At 37.9% G+C, this 15,642-nt stretch overlaps 4 protein-coding genes across 5 annotated transcripts; 3 read left to right on the top strand and 1 right to left on the bottom strand.

Annotated features, from left to right (window-relative positions):
* Positions 1-486: 486 nt before the first annotated feature.
* On the bottom strand, positions 487-1,449 carry or95a1 (odorant receptor, family 95, subfamily A, member 1; the record flags this gene model as incomplete). The annotated part of the gene is made up of 1 exon (XM_079353180.1): positions 487-1,449. The coding sequence occupies one exon, from the start codon at positions 1,447-1,449 to the stop codon at positions 487-489; it is 963 nt and encodes a 320-aa protein (XP_079209306.1).
* A 3,715-nt stretch (positions 1,450-5,164) lies between these two features.
* Positions 5,165-7,271, top strand: LOC306830585 (diablo IAP-binding mitochondrial protein-like). Of its 2 annotated transcripts, none has more exons than XM_079354158.1 (6): positions 5,165-5,446; positions 5,601-5,730; positions 5,842-5,964; positions 6,134-6,244; positions 6,369-6,465; positions 6,735-7,271. In XM_079354158.1, the coding sequence occupies exons 1-6, from the start codon at positions 5,310-5,312 to the stop codon at positions 6,938-6,940; spliced, it is 804 nt and encodes a 267-aa protein (XP_079210284.1). In that variant the 5' UTR covers positions 5,165-5,309; the 3' UTR covers positions 6,941-7,271. The 2 variants fall into 2 exon arrangements, with proteins under 2 accessions (XP_079210284.1, XP_079210283.1); XM_079354157.1 differs by having other exon boundaries at positions 5,839-5,964.
* A 3,240-nt stretch (positions 7,272-10,511) lies between these two features.
* Positions 10,512-11,480, top strand: LOC306829960 (odorant receptor 131-2-like; the record flags this gene model as incomplete). The annotated part of the gene is made up of 1 exon (XM_079353179.1): positions 10,512-11,480. The coding sequence occupies one exon, from the start codon at positions 10,512-10,514 to the stop codon at positions 11,442-11,444; it is 933 nt and encodes a 310-aa protein (XP_079209305.1). The 3' UTR covers positions 11,445-11,480.
* Positions 11,481-12,603: 1,123 nt separating this feature from the next.
* Positions 12,604-15,090, top strand: LOC306829959 (odorant receptor 131-2-like; the record flags this gene model as incomplete). Its single annotated transcript, XM_079353178.1, has 2 exons — positions 12,604-12,820; positions 14,483-15,090. The coding sequence occupies exon 2, from the start codon at positions 14,485-14,487 to the stop codon at positions 15,088-15,090; it is 606 nt and encodes a 201-aa protein (XP_079209304.1). The 5' UTR covers positions 12,604-12,820; positions 14,483-14,484.
* Positions 15,091-15,642: the final 552 nt, after the last annotated feature.

Genomic DNA, 15,642 nt, shown 5'->3' with positions numbered 1-15,642 from the left:
TAACAGTTTCAACTGATTCATAATGAAGTCATGTTCACAGGGCAGAATAATCTTTTTTCTTACTGAACAAAAGACTGAACATGTCTGTAAACCTTTATATTCAAGCAATGTTACCTTACTCATTTTGTTCAAGAACACAGAACTACATTTTGCAGAGTCTGCAGGATCATTAAGATGTGTTTAAAGATTTTTAAGCCCTTCAGATACAACATTGAAGTCCATCTTTTTCCACTACACTCCAACATTATATTTAAAAACTTTCAGTGATATACATGACTAATAGACAGTCACAGCTTTGTGACATTTCTCAACTGTCACAAAAATCTGTTTTAATATATACAAGTCTCATCAATACCATGAATTTATAACTTTTTTTGCAGTATGTAAACTAAATTCAGTGTCTCTGGAGACACTTCTAGGCCTTCCTATACCTTGTTTAACGTCACATATCCATCTTTTTGACATTATACGCTCATGGTACCTTTTTCAACAGACTAGTTTTTTCTGCAGCTTGCCTCTGATACCTGGTTTGACTTTGTTTGAGCAGCAGAGGAACATTTTTGCAATGTAGGCCCTGAGAATCTGATCTCTAAAGCCATAGATGAGCGGGCTGAGAACGCGGGGAATCAGGATAAAACAGAAGTAATTAAAAAAGGACACATCTTCTGGCAGCCAGTTAACATGCAAAACTATGAGAGTTTCAGTGATGGGGCTGGTGAAGGCCAACATGCACAGCAGCAGCTGAAAGCCATGCAGGAGCACTGTGTGCATGGCTTTGCTCACAGACACTCTGTCTTGTCTCAACTTCCTGGTTTCCAGCAGGATTTTCACATATGTAAAGAGGATGATAACAGCCACTACTGCAAAGAAAAGAATGCTCGTGGCAGCTTTGAACAACGTCTGAATCGGGGACGAGTTAACAACCGTACTTTTGCAAATCACAGGGGTGGAGAAGACATTCACTGTAGGGTCAAGTTCCATGATGGCATGATCAATGAGAGGGGTTATGCAGCTGATGAGCCACAGGGACAGAACAATAATCCAGATTCGGTCGGAGCGCCAGGCCGCCGGGCGCTGCAGGGGATAGAAAATGGCAACATAACGCTCCAGTGACATGGTGGCCAGTATTAGAGGTGTGTTCTGGAAAGTAGCAGTGGAAAAAAACAGTAGAGGAACACAGTAGACGATAGCAAATTTCACCTGGCTCATGACAAAGAGGAAAAGCAGCACAGAGGACAAGAGCTGGAGAGTGTCATTGATGAGCATGTAAGCAAACAGAATGTACCGAGATGTGTCCAGGAACTGTCTGTGAGATGCAAAAATATGCAGCATGACACCGATGCAGCACAGGAAGACACAAAAAAAGGGGATAACAACACACACCTTGATGATCACGGACATGGTTTTGTGGGAAGTTGCATTTCCCGGAAAATCTGTCAGATTCTGCATTTTGCACGTGTGCGAACTGTTCGAGACACAATGAATAAAAGATCCACATTAGTGCTTAGAATACATCCCCAATAATACATGGTGACATTTTAAGTTAAAAATAAAATAACACAAACCAAATCAACCATTACAGTAAAACAGACAAAATTCCACCGACATTTAAAACACAAAATCATTAGAAAGGACTTTCATACCAAACGATGTCTTCATCAGTCAGAAGTAGCAGCAGAGCGTTATGTTCCTATCAGAAATCATTTGTTCAGTGAAGAACAACTTTGGATGTTCTCCCCTGATCTGAAGTGACTGGCTGAAGTCAGATCAGTTTGACTTGGTCCTTGAGTCTCCCTGAGGTTATTTTTCATGCAACTGTGGCCAAGTGTTATGTATCCACAAACTATGGGGGCCAGAGACTTTAAAATATGCCTGCACATAAGCTTTGGGAAATGTCAGTTATCAGGTTAATATGCAAGTATTTAAGCCTTGTTATTTTCACCCAAAGGGGGGGGGGGGGGGATGAGAAGCTTTTTTTTTTTTGGCAGGCTTAATTACTAATTACTACATAACAGGTTAATTACTGCTGTATTTATTTATTTATTTTTTTTAAAACACCTTCTCTGACTGCTTAGTTTAACATTTAATCCAACACGACTGCTGCTGTTGAATAACACGAGAATGCATCCTTAGTGAAGCATCCTTAAATCATTAAATGTATTATTAAATGTAATTATTTAACATTAGAAATAAATCCACAGATAAATATATACATATTTAGTTAATAAAATGCACGTATAACTAAATTATTATTTAAATAAGGACTCAAGCTTCTCTAGCTTGGAAAATGGCATGAAGCATGCCAACCAAGGCAGCCTCCATGTCAAGCCACAAGGGGGCAGCGGTGCTGAAACCACCCTACCGTGCCAAAACATATTGAGTTATTCTTCAAAACACTTCCAATCAAAGGTAATTTAAAAGTTGCAAAATGGAAGGGGGACGTAAGTGGTGCCAGCTTATGAAAGAGTGTGTTCAAGAAGTTACCTTGAAGATACTGGTGAACAGGTAACTATTTAAAATAGTCAGTATGGAAGCACATAATGTGTTAAAAACTTATTTGAAAAATTGTGGCGGGAGGAAATCCAGAGAGCTATTTTCAGTGGGTCGCAAGCATGTGCCTGGAAAAAAAACCTGGCATCAAACAGTTTGTCAAGCACTTTTTTTAAACGTGCTTTGTTGAGTTTCTAGTTTCGTCAGATGTTTTGCACAATCTGAAGTACAAAACATTTGATGGAATCTGCAAGCTGCACCATTGATCCTTAAATATATTTGATTGGTTGAAAAGAAGTCACGGTTTCTCAGGGAGGACTTGGTGGTGGGCCCTGAGGATAGACGAGTTGAGAACCACTGCCCTGAAGGTTTTCCCTTTTTCTGCTGATTCAACCACTTTCCATGTAATTTAACTGAACACATTTCCAGCTGATTCATCATATATAGATTTTCGTCACATTGCTAATCTTGAGTGGACATGGGTCAGATGTTCCAGCTGTGACTTGTGCAGTTTAGGAACTGTGAAGCCAAGTGGTTTGGCAGCGTCCCTAAATGCTTGTAACTACTGTGTGACTTTGCAAGACTGAGTTTTTCAGACTGCAGATGTTGAGATATTTACTGCAGGAATAGCAAGAGAGGTCTTGACCTTAAGAACCAACTTTTTTCTGTTCCCTGTTTGCATTGGGTGAGCATGTCTGACAAACGAAAAACTGCAACCCGATAAATATAAGCCACAGCATCAAAATTTCTGCAGTTTTTATACATGCAGATGTTTTCTGTTTCCTTACATTTGATGCTTTTTAAGATTAAAGGAGCAATATAAGATATTAACAAAATTAAATCATATACCATCAGGAATGCAGCAGCCAGTACGTTCCCTTTCTAAGTTTGTCTTCTGGTCCAGAGAATGGTCTGTTTTTTGTTTTTTTTGACCAGAGCAGGTTTTAAAGCATATCCCCCAAACGGCAGTTTTGAACACCTCTCGGACTGCCAGGCAAACTGCAATCCAACAGGGGTTGCAGCGATGGAAGTGGGCAAACAAACTGGTTGAAATTATAAACTGTGAATAATAATGGATGAACCTTGATGAACATCATCCATCTGTTATTGCAGGGAGCTTTGGAAGCTTTGAGTCAGCCTAATGACAGAGAGCTGGAGCTGAGGCTTGTGTGATTTGATGTGCTGTGTTGTTTTTTACACAAGAGTAGCTTCTTCTACCTTTTGTTCTGGTATTTCGGTCGAGAAAGAGAAGCAGTCGACACATTACTGGAAATATCTTGGGCCAAATTACGACAGAAATATCTTATAACAGATTACAGTCCATATAGAGTAGACCACACTTTTGAAGTTGTGTATCTTAGAGCTTGAACAAAATAAAACACAGTCCCATTATTTGCTGATAGGTGTGACAACCTGCTTATGTTAAAATAAAGTCTCATCAACAAAACTCCCCAACAATGAAATCAGCAGAAACTCTTTGCATCAGCATCAGCATTGCAATAATATGATGAAATCCACAAAGAGATGTTTACATGAAATGAAGTCATGTGGAGCAGTGCAGTTAGGCACTGTGTAGAATCTCAAGAGCAAAGAAACAAAGCAGGTCCCATATCCCCTGCTTAGTAACTGGCAGAGTGGCTGATGATTAACATTAAGCTCCAGAGTCCCATCGTACAACGTGAAAGTTTCATGTGTTTGCCAAACAAGTTGACTCTGTTGAGAGCGGCTCCGTGGGGCTCGTCCCCCTTTACGTAACTTTTACGTCAGTAATCAGGACTGTTGGGGATCAGACAACACAAGTGGCCTTAACAAACTTTCCACATCCAAACCCGCCAGGTGCCACATCAGTAAATAAGTTATTTGAAGTTATCAGACACAGTAGTGTTGCAAAACTTTTGGCAACATTTGTATATGATGTTCAAGGACACAGAGAATTGAAATATATGTCTAATGCTTGAATTAAAATGACAAGAAAAAAGATTAGAAGATATGAAAGGTTAAAAACGTATTTGACTCAAAGACATTTTTATTACTGAGTTTGGTATACTTATAAGAATAAATAACTCTATTGTTTGGAGATAATTGTTTCTAAGTCTCTTCTGTCTTCTGCTGAGGAACGTCTGAGGAATGCATTTTTATCATGTAAATGCGTAATACAATTTTAGGTCTGTGGAGACCTGTGAATAAACAGGAGGATATGGAGCTGCTAAATTTAATATTTAAAGACATCAACAGAAACTTTGACAGCCAGTTTCCTTTCATGAAAAGAAGGACATACAAGAGGAGTCGATATTAATATACTTTCATTTTTTATTTTGTTTTTGCATTAAAAGACATACTAGGCATTCATTTAAAAAGTAATCATAATACTCAGGTCTAGTACTTATTTTCTTTAAAGATCACTTTGTTTTTCACTCCAATTGACCCTCTTTTTCATAGTCACAGACAGACAAACACACTACAACACACAAAAACACACACACATGCACACACTAGAGCAAGAGAGTGAGCAAACTAACGTAAAAATTGTCCCTTTGGCCGTTCACAGATAAAGCCATATACGCACATTTGCAGGCAGTGTCAACAGATCAATGCCTTTTACGTAACAACATGGTTCTGGGGCCTTATAAATACCACTGGGAATCTGAGTTGGTCATCATTGAGCAGACTGAAAGATCGTAAACATCAAATTAGATTATTCCTCTACTTTTAGAAAGACAAAAGTTGAAGGCCTTTATAAAAAACTGAGGATCAACTGTAAGCATCTACTTCTGTTATAGAACATAGGCTCTGTGTCAGTACAGCAACTTATCTGCAAAATGCAAGCTGTTCGTCAGTGTTCGGTGTGTGCCAGCAGTGCTGCTGGAGGACTTCTGCGACACCAGACAGACTTTCCATTTCTGAGGACCAACAAGAGTTTGCTCAGGGGAGGATCCGCCTGTATCCGCTTCATAAGGTTGGTTACATTGATTTCATATTTCATTTTTCTTACAATGCTTTGACATTACAAAGGATGCTAGATTACTTCAGATTTGACTTATCAGTTATTACCTTCATGTATAATAATGTAATATAATGACTGTTTGTGTTCTGTCCCTTATTTTCTGCAGCATTTCTGAGAGTGGCCAAATCAGCAGCACTAAGCCTGGTGTCCAAAAGTTGGAGGAAAAGACAAAGGCTTCACAAATGAGCATCGCAACTACTAGCAGTGCCCGTGGGCTCAATATCCCTGTCACAAAGGTTGGTCCATCTTATACAGAGGTTTTCTTGTGTAAGATCACCTGTTTTTCATCTAATTAAAGATAAATTGAAGGAAGGTGTTTAAGTACTATTTTCTTCTGTTGGTAGCAGGTGGAAAACCTCTCTTATGACTCGCTGATCAGAAGAGCTGCCTCAGTGGCCTCAGATGGTTCAAGTACCTTCCTCTCACAGGCCACCATGGCTCTCACTGATGCCCTCACAGACTATTCAAAGGTAGGTTTCTTCTTTTGTGAAATTATCCACATAGAGCTCCAAGGAAAGCGTTGACTCACCATGAAATAATAATAAAAAACAAACAAAACTACAGCTTCTATTGTGACATAATTACTTTTAAATGATCTTGCACTGTCCCTGACTTTCTGCCCTCTCTGTTTACTGACAGGCTGTGCACACGCGCGTTGCTTTCCAAAGACGCTACTTAGCCACGCTGGGGAGACTGACCTCAGCAGAGGAGAATTCACTCCTGGAGGTGATCAATGTGCAGCGTGCCGAGGTATGTTTATGTTGTGTCTTGTTTATTTGAAGAAGAAGTACCCTGGTATTGGGTTCATATCTGCTTTAACTATTTGCAAAAACAAGAGAATCCATGTTTTTAAAACATCTTTTTCTTGTAACAGGCCACTGACAGACTGGATGACTGCAAACGCTTCGAGTCAATTTGGATCAATGCCGTCAACTTGTGCAAAATGGCAGCAGACGCAGCACACGCTTCAGGTGATTAAAAAGGGGTTTTGTGTCAAGCAGTATATGCATGTGTTCTTGGAAGAACACAATTTACAATTAACGTGATTCAGTGGATAAGAGTGCCTTATAAAGATTCACAGTTCATGTTTTAACTTTATATTGGTTTTTTTTGTCAAACCTGTGTTTTAGTCTTGTTCATGATGTATTGTCTGTTGGTTGCAGATGATATATGATCATGTAGTAAATACATTTGACTTTATTAGCAATTTAAACTAAATAGTATGTTTGCATGTTTCCAGGAGCAGAACACGCTTCCATCACAGTGAGCACAAACGTTCAGGTGGCCCAGTCGCAGGTGGAAGACGCTCGCACACTGTCAGCAGAAGCAGATAAGAAGCTGGCTGAGACTAAGGTCGAGGAGATCCAAAGGATGGCCGAATATGCCGCCTGTCGATGGGCTAGTGAGGAGCACGAGGTGCATGAAGCTTATCTGCGAGAGGACTAAGACGACGACAAAGATATATGAAAACCATGCAAATCATGAGTTCGGGTATAAGCTTTTATGATCGTAAACCTTGCAACAGTATTTAAAAAAGGGGCTATAATAATAATATGTACATGTGTAATTGTTCAAAGTTGCATAAATTATTATTTAAGACTATTTATTTGATCAGTAAATGTCAGCTGCTCTTGGAGCTTCTGAGAAACAATTATGGAATCTCCAATAAACATGCAGTCTATATTTGGCAGTGTGGCAGAGGGGTTTATCCATCATAGCATAACAGTGTTGTTTATTGTTTGACTTTTTGTGGAAATAAAATGTGTTCTAAAAAACACTCGTGTTTATGCCTCCTACCATCATTTTTTTTTTTGGTGACTAGTGATGTCATTGCAAAACAGTAATTAGATCTATTTTAGTACAGTACGTGTTGATGTGTTCTTGTAAGCAGATATTGAGTCTTCATGTACAGATTCTCAGGATTACTGTAGGTCAACCCATACAGTAGGAGATGGATACGTATCAATGGAAGACAAATAATGGCAAAACAGATTTTCATCAAATGTGGGGTGTTAAGATTTTGTGCTGTACTTGACTCTCAAGCCTGGTCTCAATCCCCCATTCCAACTTACATATGTGTGGAAGCTCAAGCAGCCTTCTGCCCCAGTGCCAGCTTTTTTTTTTCAAGCACTTAACTGCCATACAGACACATTGCAAATACAAATTTAAATGTTAGACAGGTTCTTCTACTATTTAAGGGCCAAATGCGTCCTCCTGGAGACCAGAACTGTGGTTCTGTGATGTATGAAGTATGCCTATAAGGAATGTTCTAAGTAACAGGCCCAGCCTCCACTCTACCCAAGGAACTACACTTTTGGGTTTTTTAAAACATTTATTCATGAACTTCTAATTACATGTTTACTTTGTTTGAACCCCTTCAAAAAGTTATAGGTATCCTCACCAACCTGGGATGTTGCAAAGTCTGAGCCTGATAAGAGAGCTCCAGGTTAACATATGCATGAAGAATCTTACTCTTGTTGATGTATTGTCTTTGTGTCGGTTGCAGATAACGCAATGGTCACTTAATGAATACAACTTCATATTCACATTTACAATGTAAATAAAGAACTTAATAACGGTGATAGTTTTGATAACACTCCTGTTTAAGTATATAAAGCACAGGACAGATCAGTGGTTTCCAACTGTCTTTCCTCTTTCATCAAACTTGCCGGTGAAGAGCTTAAATAATTAATGAAGCCATTAACCATCACCTTTAATGAGTTTCACAGGAGTTCATGTCATAAGAGAATTGTAATGATAAGCTCATTAGTATCACTGTACTGTTTTGATTCTTATTTCACATAGGGAAAAAAACAAGCCATGATTCCAGGAGGCCACCAGCATGTTCATATTCCCTCGTGATTCCTGTTGTAATTGCTGCTAGTAAATGAAAGCATGGAGCAATCTCTTACAACAAACTTTGGAAACATAATTTTGAACGTCAAACTGTCAGATAATGGTGGTGCAAAGACTTTAACTTCATGGATACATAAGGGGCATGAGGCCCACCATTGTTAAGATGAGGGGGTTAACAACAGTGCTATGGAGGTCAGAGTTTTCAGTTCCTTGGAAAAATATCTCAACGTGGTGTAAAGCAATACATTACAAGTGTAGCATCCAGTCAATATAAAGAAGGCCAGAACTGGTGATAAATGCCTTTAATGTCCGTTGGTGTCATTCATCAACGTAAGAGCTGAGCAAAAAACAAACAATAATTACAAACGTGTTTTAACTGAGCAGCTCATTAATTTCCTTCCTTAACTTTATAGAATTTCATACATTTGCAATAAACATTTACATAACTGAAATATTTTTTATGTAATTGTACCAACCTTGTTCCCCATTGACTGATGCCAAAACGTTGTTTTCTTCAATGTTTCTGTACTCTTTAACTCCTTACTTTCTATCAACGTCTTTTTACTCTTCTTCGTTGCCAAAAACCACCGTTGTACCGCACTTCCGATTAAAGGAAGCCTTCAAAATAATAGCCCCAAAACTCCACCATAGACGAAAACTAAAAGGAGTCAAATTATTGGCCTTTACAACAAGCACTTCTGAAACAGTGTGCTGGTGCTTTTAATGTATATCTATGCCAGAGCTTTATTAGGCTTTACCCGAAAACATTTATAGTTTTGGACTAATGACAGTGCGTATATGCATACTTATGCTCAATTGCTAAGTGTACCATCTGTAAATGAACACTAACAATTTACGACAAAGGATAAGGGTCAAAAAATTAGGAGAACACAAAAATGCTCTAAAATGTAGTTCCTCAATTCACCACTCGTGACTGGCACCAATAGCACCTATCCATAGACGCCTATATCAAAATTAACCAACTTAACAGCATGATTTAATATAAACAGCCTGCTACAAAACAACCAAACAACATTTTTATTTAAGTACTTATAGCAACTGTACAAGGATTAAGACTTCATTTTGAATATAAGGCTTCAACTTGTTCATAACTAGGGACATGGTTACTGTGAGTGATAGTAACGAAACAGTTAATACATCAGTACATCTCTGAACATAGGCTTCTAGGCAAAGTTTGTGGTGTTGTTGCCTTTTTAAAAAAGGAATAAATTGGCTCTCGACAAGGTTGCATATGTGAACAACAGCCACTGAAATAGAAAAAAAACAGCTTGATGTTCCAGGCCTAAAGCCACTGCACCTTCATAACAACTTTTAAGCATCAGAAACAATACAAGCATGATGGACATTCATATATTTGTGGTTTTTCAAAGTGTATTTCATTTCATCTCCGTCTCCTCTTTGCAATATAAGAAAGTCACATCAGGCCTCAAATGAAGTCCAACAGGAGAATTCAGACCCTGAAGTACATTTATAACACAAGGACAGGCCCAGATGTATGAAGTTGTATCTCAATCTCAAGTGTGAACTAATTGTTTTTGTATATTTACTTACAGTAATCGTTAACAACTTGTTCACATGGACAATGTCCTGCTCTTTGTGACAGTATGTTGGTGGGATTGTTTTGTGGTTGACAGATTAAAACAACTGACAAATTGCCAAGAAAAGACTGGGCTCTATAAAAGGCCTCTTAATAATGATGTAATCACATTTGGATTGATAAGTCCTTTCGTAAGATTTAGTCCTTAAAGGCTCTTTTTTTTTTTTGCCCCTTCATGTACGGTGCAAGTGTTTTTCTGAATGTTCTTCTTTGGGATACTTATTTTCTTTACTACAACAAAAACTTCCAGGACCAAAATGTGTGGTATGGGAAATAGTACACTTGCTGCTGATGCAACTTTCATGTGGTCATTCTCTAGAGCTCTGTTTGTGTCCATTTAAGCCTTCAGACACAGTCCTGTCTTTCTTTCACCCATGAAACACTGAGCCACGGATGTCACTTTTTTTGCAGCAATGGTTTGTAATCTGAATGTCTGATGCTTTTTAACCTGTTTGATCACTGTTTATGTGTTGTTGTTTTTATGTGGGTAAATGTCAATTCTAACCAGTTACTTATTGAACCTATTTGACCTTATTACCGATCATGGATAACAATAGTTCACTTATAGGTGCTGTATCCATCATGAAAAAGATTAATTTTAGGGTCATTTTAGTTCAGGTGTTAGTATCAGTTTTCCTTTGCATCAACTTAACACTGATCACAACTTTTTTCATGAAGGAGTTCTTCTACACAACTATGCGCTACATCTTGTTTGCTGTTACACTGCTGTCTGATTGTTTGATCTTGATTGTAACAAATGTCCTGCTTATCTGTCACTATTTTAATGTCACCATGCATTTATGGTTGTGTACTATCATGTTCATTTTGTCATCTGTATACACTTCTGTCACACCTTTTACTCTGACAGCAATGACCCTGGAGCGCTATGTGGCCATTTGTGTGCCCCTGCGTCATAGCGATCTGTGCTCAACACGCTGCTCGCTGCACTGCATTCTCCTCATTCACTGCCTCAGCTCCATCCCCTGCATTGTTATTCTCTCCATCTATTATGCTTCTACACCACTCAAGTTATTCAAACAATCCATAATCTGCAACATGAATTTTTTTATTTTGTATCGATGGCAGGATAATTTACGTGATGCCATAAAGCAGCTTTACTTTTTTTTAATGTGCATCATCATTGTTTTCTCCTATGTTAGAATAATGAAAGCAGCCAGAGCTGCATCAGGAGAGGATAGGAAGTCAACATGGAAAGGGCTCAAAACTGTCATTCTTCATGCTTTCCAGCTGCTGCTTTGTCTCATCCAGCTGTGGTGCCCATTAATAGAATCGGCTATACTTCAGAAAGATTTCATGTTATTCATTCAAGTCAGGTACGCTAACTACATCATTTTTTATCTTGCTTCAAGATGCCTGAGTCCTCTGATTTATGGACTCAGGGATGAAAAGTTCTTCTGTGCAATGAAGTACTATGTTCTCTGTGGCTTTTTCAAGAAAAAGTTATTTATTATGTAATCCTTAAGAATGTCTGTATGGTGTCTATTTCTGATTTATTGCATATCATGGAGAATAACAGTTGAAATACTAATTGCTTCAGTAAATATTATACTAAATTATTGTTCTGATTGAATTGTTAAACATTTAATCAAACTCAAAGTGAATCCAGAAAATCCACAGCCTCTGGGCTGAATGAACGATCCATTATGTCCCTGATATTTCCATGTATGGATTTATGTTGTGAAAATGCCTTCATGAAGTCTGTTTCCAGCTGTGGGTGCATTGTTAATCAATGTTGTATCCATCAGTAATGATCCTTTGTCTTATATGTGTACCTTCTTCTTTTCTCATCTTAAAGAGTTGTTATATGAAATGCGGTGTTTTCTCTTTATTTAGTCACAGTTTAACACTGGTTTACATTTTGAGCACCTCAGCAATTCTTGTGCACAATCATGCTTATTCTATCAGTGTTTGCCAGCAGATGTTGTACCCATGTCTTTATTTTATTCGTGTATACACACTTGTTTGCATCCCTCTCTAAGTTAATGGGGTTACAATGGCTGCAGAAAATGTAAAGCTACGGCTCTACGTATGTTAAAAGGTCCAGTAAAATGATCTCAGCTTGTCCATACAGTGACAAACAACATCTGACATTTTCTGAGAGTAATGGTATCAGTTTCTGATGCATATCTGGCTGGTAAATACTCCATGTTCTAGACATAGGTTGGATAAGAATGAAAAAGTGTTGATACCTTATATTATTAACTAACTTGTTTTTTGTCACACTCATACGCATTATGGTCAACTGAGTCTTCCTGGTGTCAATCACTATGATTCAATCAAGCCAAACCTTTTCAGGTCTCATATTGGGATTCTGCTGTTTCTGTTGCACATCAATTGAGAAACAAAGATTACCGATACCTATGAAAACATTTTTGGCACGTCTTTGACAAGCACTTCTTGCACCTTTTCCAGTGCGGAGCCCTGTGTGGAAAAGCTTCTCAGGCTACCAGAGCTCTGATTGAACAACTGACATGAAGTCTGTACATTTTTTTAAATGAAGCCTTTACATTTTTATAATATTCATGAAGTCTTTATGATTTGATCACCACATTCACACAGAGAAAAAGGAGAACAATTAGACTTTTAACTCTGTGACTTTGCTTGAAATAATACACCATTATTCATTTCCTTGTAGTTTCAGTTTATTATATCAGATTGTTCATGTTTTCATTGTTATTCTTTTTTTCTGAGTGCTCTTTATTGCCCATCCAGGTGTAAATTCCGGCTTTTTTTTTTTTTTTAATCCAACCATAAACACAGTCGAGCCCATGATCGTGTTCCTGTGTTTACCACCAGAGGTTGCCAGTTTTAAGTTGTTTACCACTTCTCAGGTAAGATATTTGCAACAATAAAAAGTGTTTGAGTGGACAAATATCACATTCAAGCTTTAAGAGGTATGTTAGGTCTTTAACAAAAATGCAGTTCTTCAACTTGCCACTAGTGTCTGGCACAAATAGCAGATATCCATAGACCCCTATGAAAAATGACCAACTTAACAGCATGATTCAATATAAACAGCCTGCCACAAAACAACCAACCAAATAGTTTATTTAACCAAGTAAGGCAACTGTACAAGGATTAAGACTTCATTTTCATTTTAAGGCTTCAACTTGTTCATAACTAGGGACATGGTTACTGTGAGTGATAGTAACGAGACAGTTAATGCATCAGTACATCTCTGAACCTTGGCTTCTAGGCAAAGTTTGTGGTGTTGTTACTTACTGCAAAAAGGAAAAAAATTGGTTCTCGACAAGGTTGCATATGTCAACAACAGCCACTGAAATAGAAAAAAAACAGCTTGATGTTCCAGGCCTAAAGCCACTGCACCTTCATAACAACTTTTAAACATCAGAAACAATACAAGCATGATGGACATTCATATATTTGTGGTTTTTCAAAGTGTATTTCATTTCATCTCCGTCTCCTCTTTGCAATATAAGAAAGTCACATCAGGCCTCAAATGAAGTCCAACAGGAGAATTCAGACCCTGAAGTACATTTACAACACAAGGACAGGCCCAGATGTATGAAGTTGTATCTCAATCTCAAGTGTGAAACTAATTGTTTTTGTATATTTACTTACAGTAATCGTTAACAACTTGTTCACATGGACAATGTCCTGCTCTTTGTGACAGTATGTTGGTGGGATTGTTTTGTGGTTGACAGAGTAAAACAACTGACAAATTGTCAAGAAAAGACTGGGCTCTATAAAAGGCCTCTTAATAATGATGTAATCACATTTGGATTGATAAGTCCTTTTGTAAGATTTAGTCCTTAAAGGCTCTTTTTTTTTGCCCCTTCATGTACGGTGCAAGTGTTTTTCTGAATGTTCTTCTTTGGGATACTTATTTTCTTTACTACAACAAAAAGTTCCAGGACCAAAATGTGTGGTATGGGAAATAGTACACTTGCTGCTGATGCAACTTTCATGTGGTCATTCTCTAGAGCTCTGTGTGTGCCCATTTAAGCCTTCAGACACAGTCCTGTCTTTCTTTCACCCATGAAACACTGAGCCACGGATTTCACTTTTTTTGTAGCAATGGTTTGTAATCTGAATGTCTGATGCTTTTTAACCTGTTTGATCACTGTTTATGTGTTGTTGTTTTTATGTGGGTAAATGTCAATTCTATCCAGTTACTTATTGAACCTATTTGACCTTATTACCGATCATGGATAACAATAGTTCACTTATTGGTGCTGTATCCATCATGAAAAAGATTAATTTTAGGGTCATTTTAGTTCAGGTGTTAGTATCAGTTTTCCTTTGCATCAACTTAACGCTGATCACAACTTTTTTCATGAAGGAGTTCTTCTACACAACTATGCGCTACATCTTGTTTGCTGTTACACTGCTGTCTGATTGTTTGGTCTTGATTGTAACAAATGTCCTGCTTATCTGTCACTATTTTAATGTCACCATGCATTTATGGCTGTGTATCATCATGGTCATTTTTTCATATGTGTACACTTTGGTCACACCTTTTACTCTGACAGCAATGACCCTGGAGCGCTATGTGGCCATTTGCATGCCCCTGCGTCATAGCGATCTGTGCTCAACACGCTGCTCGCTGCACTGCATTCTCCTCATTCACTGCCTCAGCTCCATCCCCTGCATTGTTATTCTCTCCATCTATTGTGCTTCTACACCACTCAAGTTATTCAAACAATCCATTATCTGCAACATGAATTTTTTTATTTTGTATCAATGGCAGGATAATTTACGTGATGCCATAAAGCAGCTTTACTTTTTTTTAATGTGCATCATCATTGTTTTGTCCTATGTTAGAATAATGAAAGCAGCCAGAGCTGCATCAGGAGAGGATAGGAAGTCAACATGGAAAGGGCTCAAAACTGTCATTCTTCATGCTTTCCAGCTGCTGCTTTGTCTCATCCAGCTGTGGTGCCCATTAATAGAATCGGCTATACTTCAGAAAGATTTCATGTTATTCGTTCATGTCAGGTACGCTAACTACATCATTTTTTATCTTGCTTCAAGATGCCTGAGTCCTCTGATTTATGGACTCAGGGATGAAAAGTTCTTCTGTGCAATGAAGTACTATCTTTTCTGTGGCTTTTTCAAGAAAAAGTTATTTATTATGTAATCCTTAAGAATGTCTGTATGGTGTCTATTTCTGATTTATGGCATATCATGGAGAATAACAGTTGAAATACTAATTGCTTCAGTAAATATTATACTAAATTGTTGTTCTGATTGCATTGTTAAACATTTAATCAAACTCAAAGTGAATCCAGAAAATCCACATCCTCTGGGCTGAATGAACGATCCATTATGTCCCTGATATTTCCATGTATGGATTTATGTTGTGAAAATGCCTTCATGAAGTCTGTTTCCAGCTGTGGGTGCATTGGTAATTAATGTTGTATCCATCAGTAATGATCCATTGTCTTATATGTGTACCTTCTTCTTTTCTCATCTTAAAGAGTTGTTATTTGGATGTAGTTACAATAAAATGTTTAAAATGCGTTTTTTTTCTCTTTATTTAGTCACAGTTGAACACTGGTTTACATTTTGAGCACCTCAGCAATTCTTGTGCACAATCATGCTTATTCTATCAGTGTTTGCCAGCAGATGTCTTTATTTTATTTGTGTATACACACTTGTTTGCATCCCTCTCTAAGTTAATGGGGTTACA

This window comes from Symphodus melops, assembly GCF_947650265.1.
Source record: "Symphodus melops genome assembly, chromosome: 10".
Lineage (NCBI taxonomy): Eukaryota > Metazoa > Chordata > Actinopteri > Labriformes > Labridae > Symphodus > Symphodus melops.
This window is presented reverse-complemented; position numbering and strand designations above follow the sequence as displayed.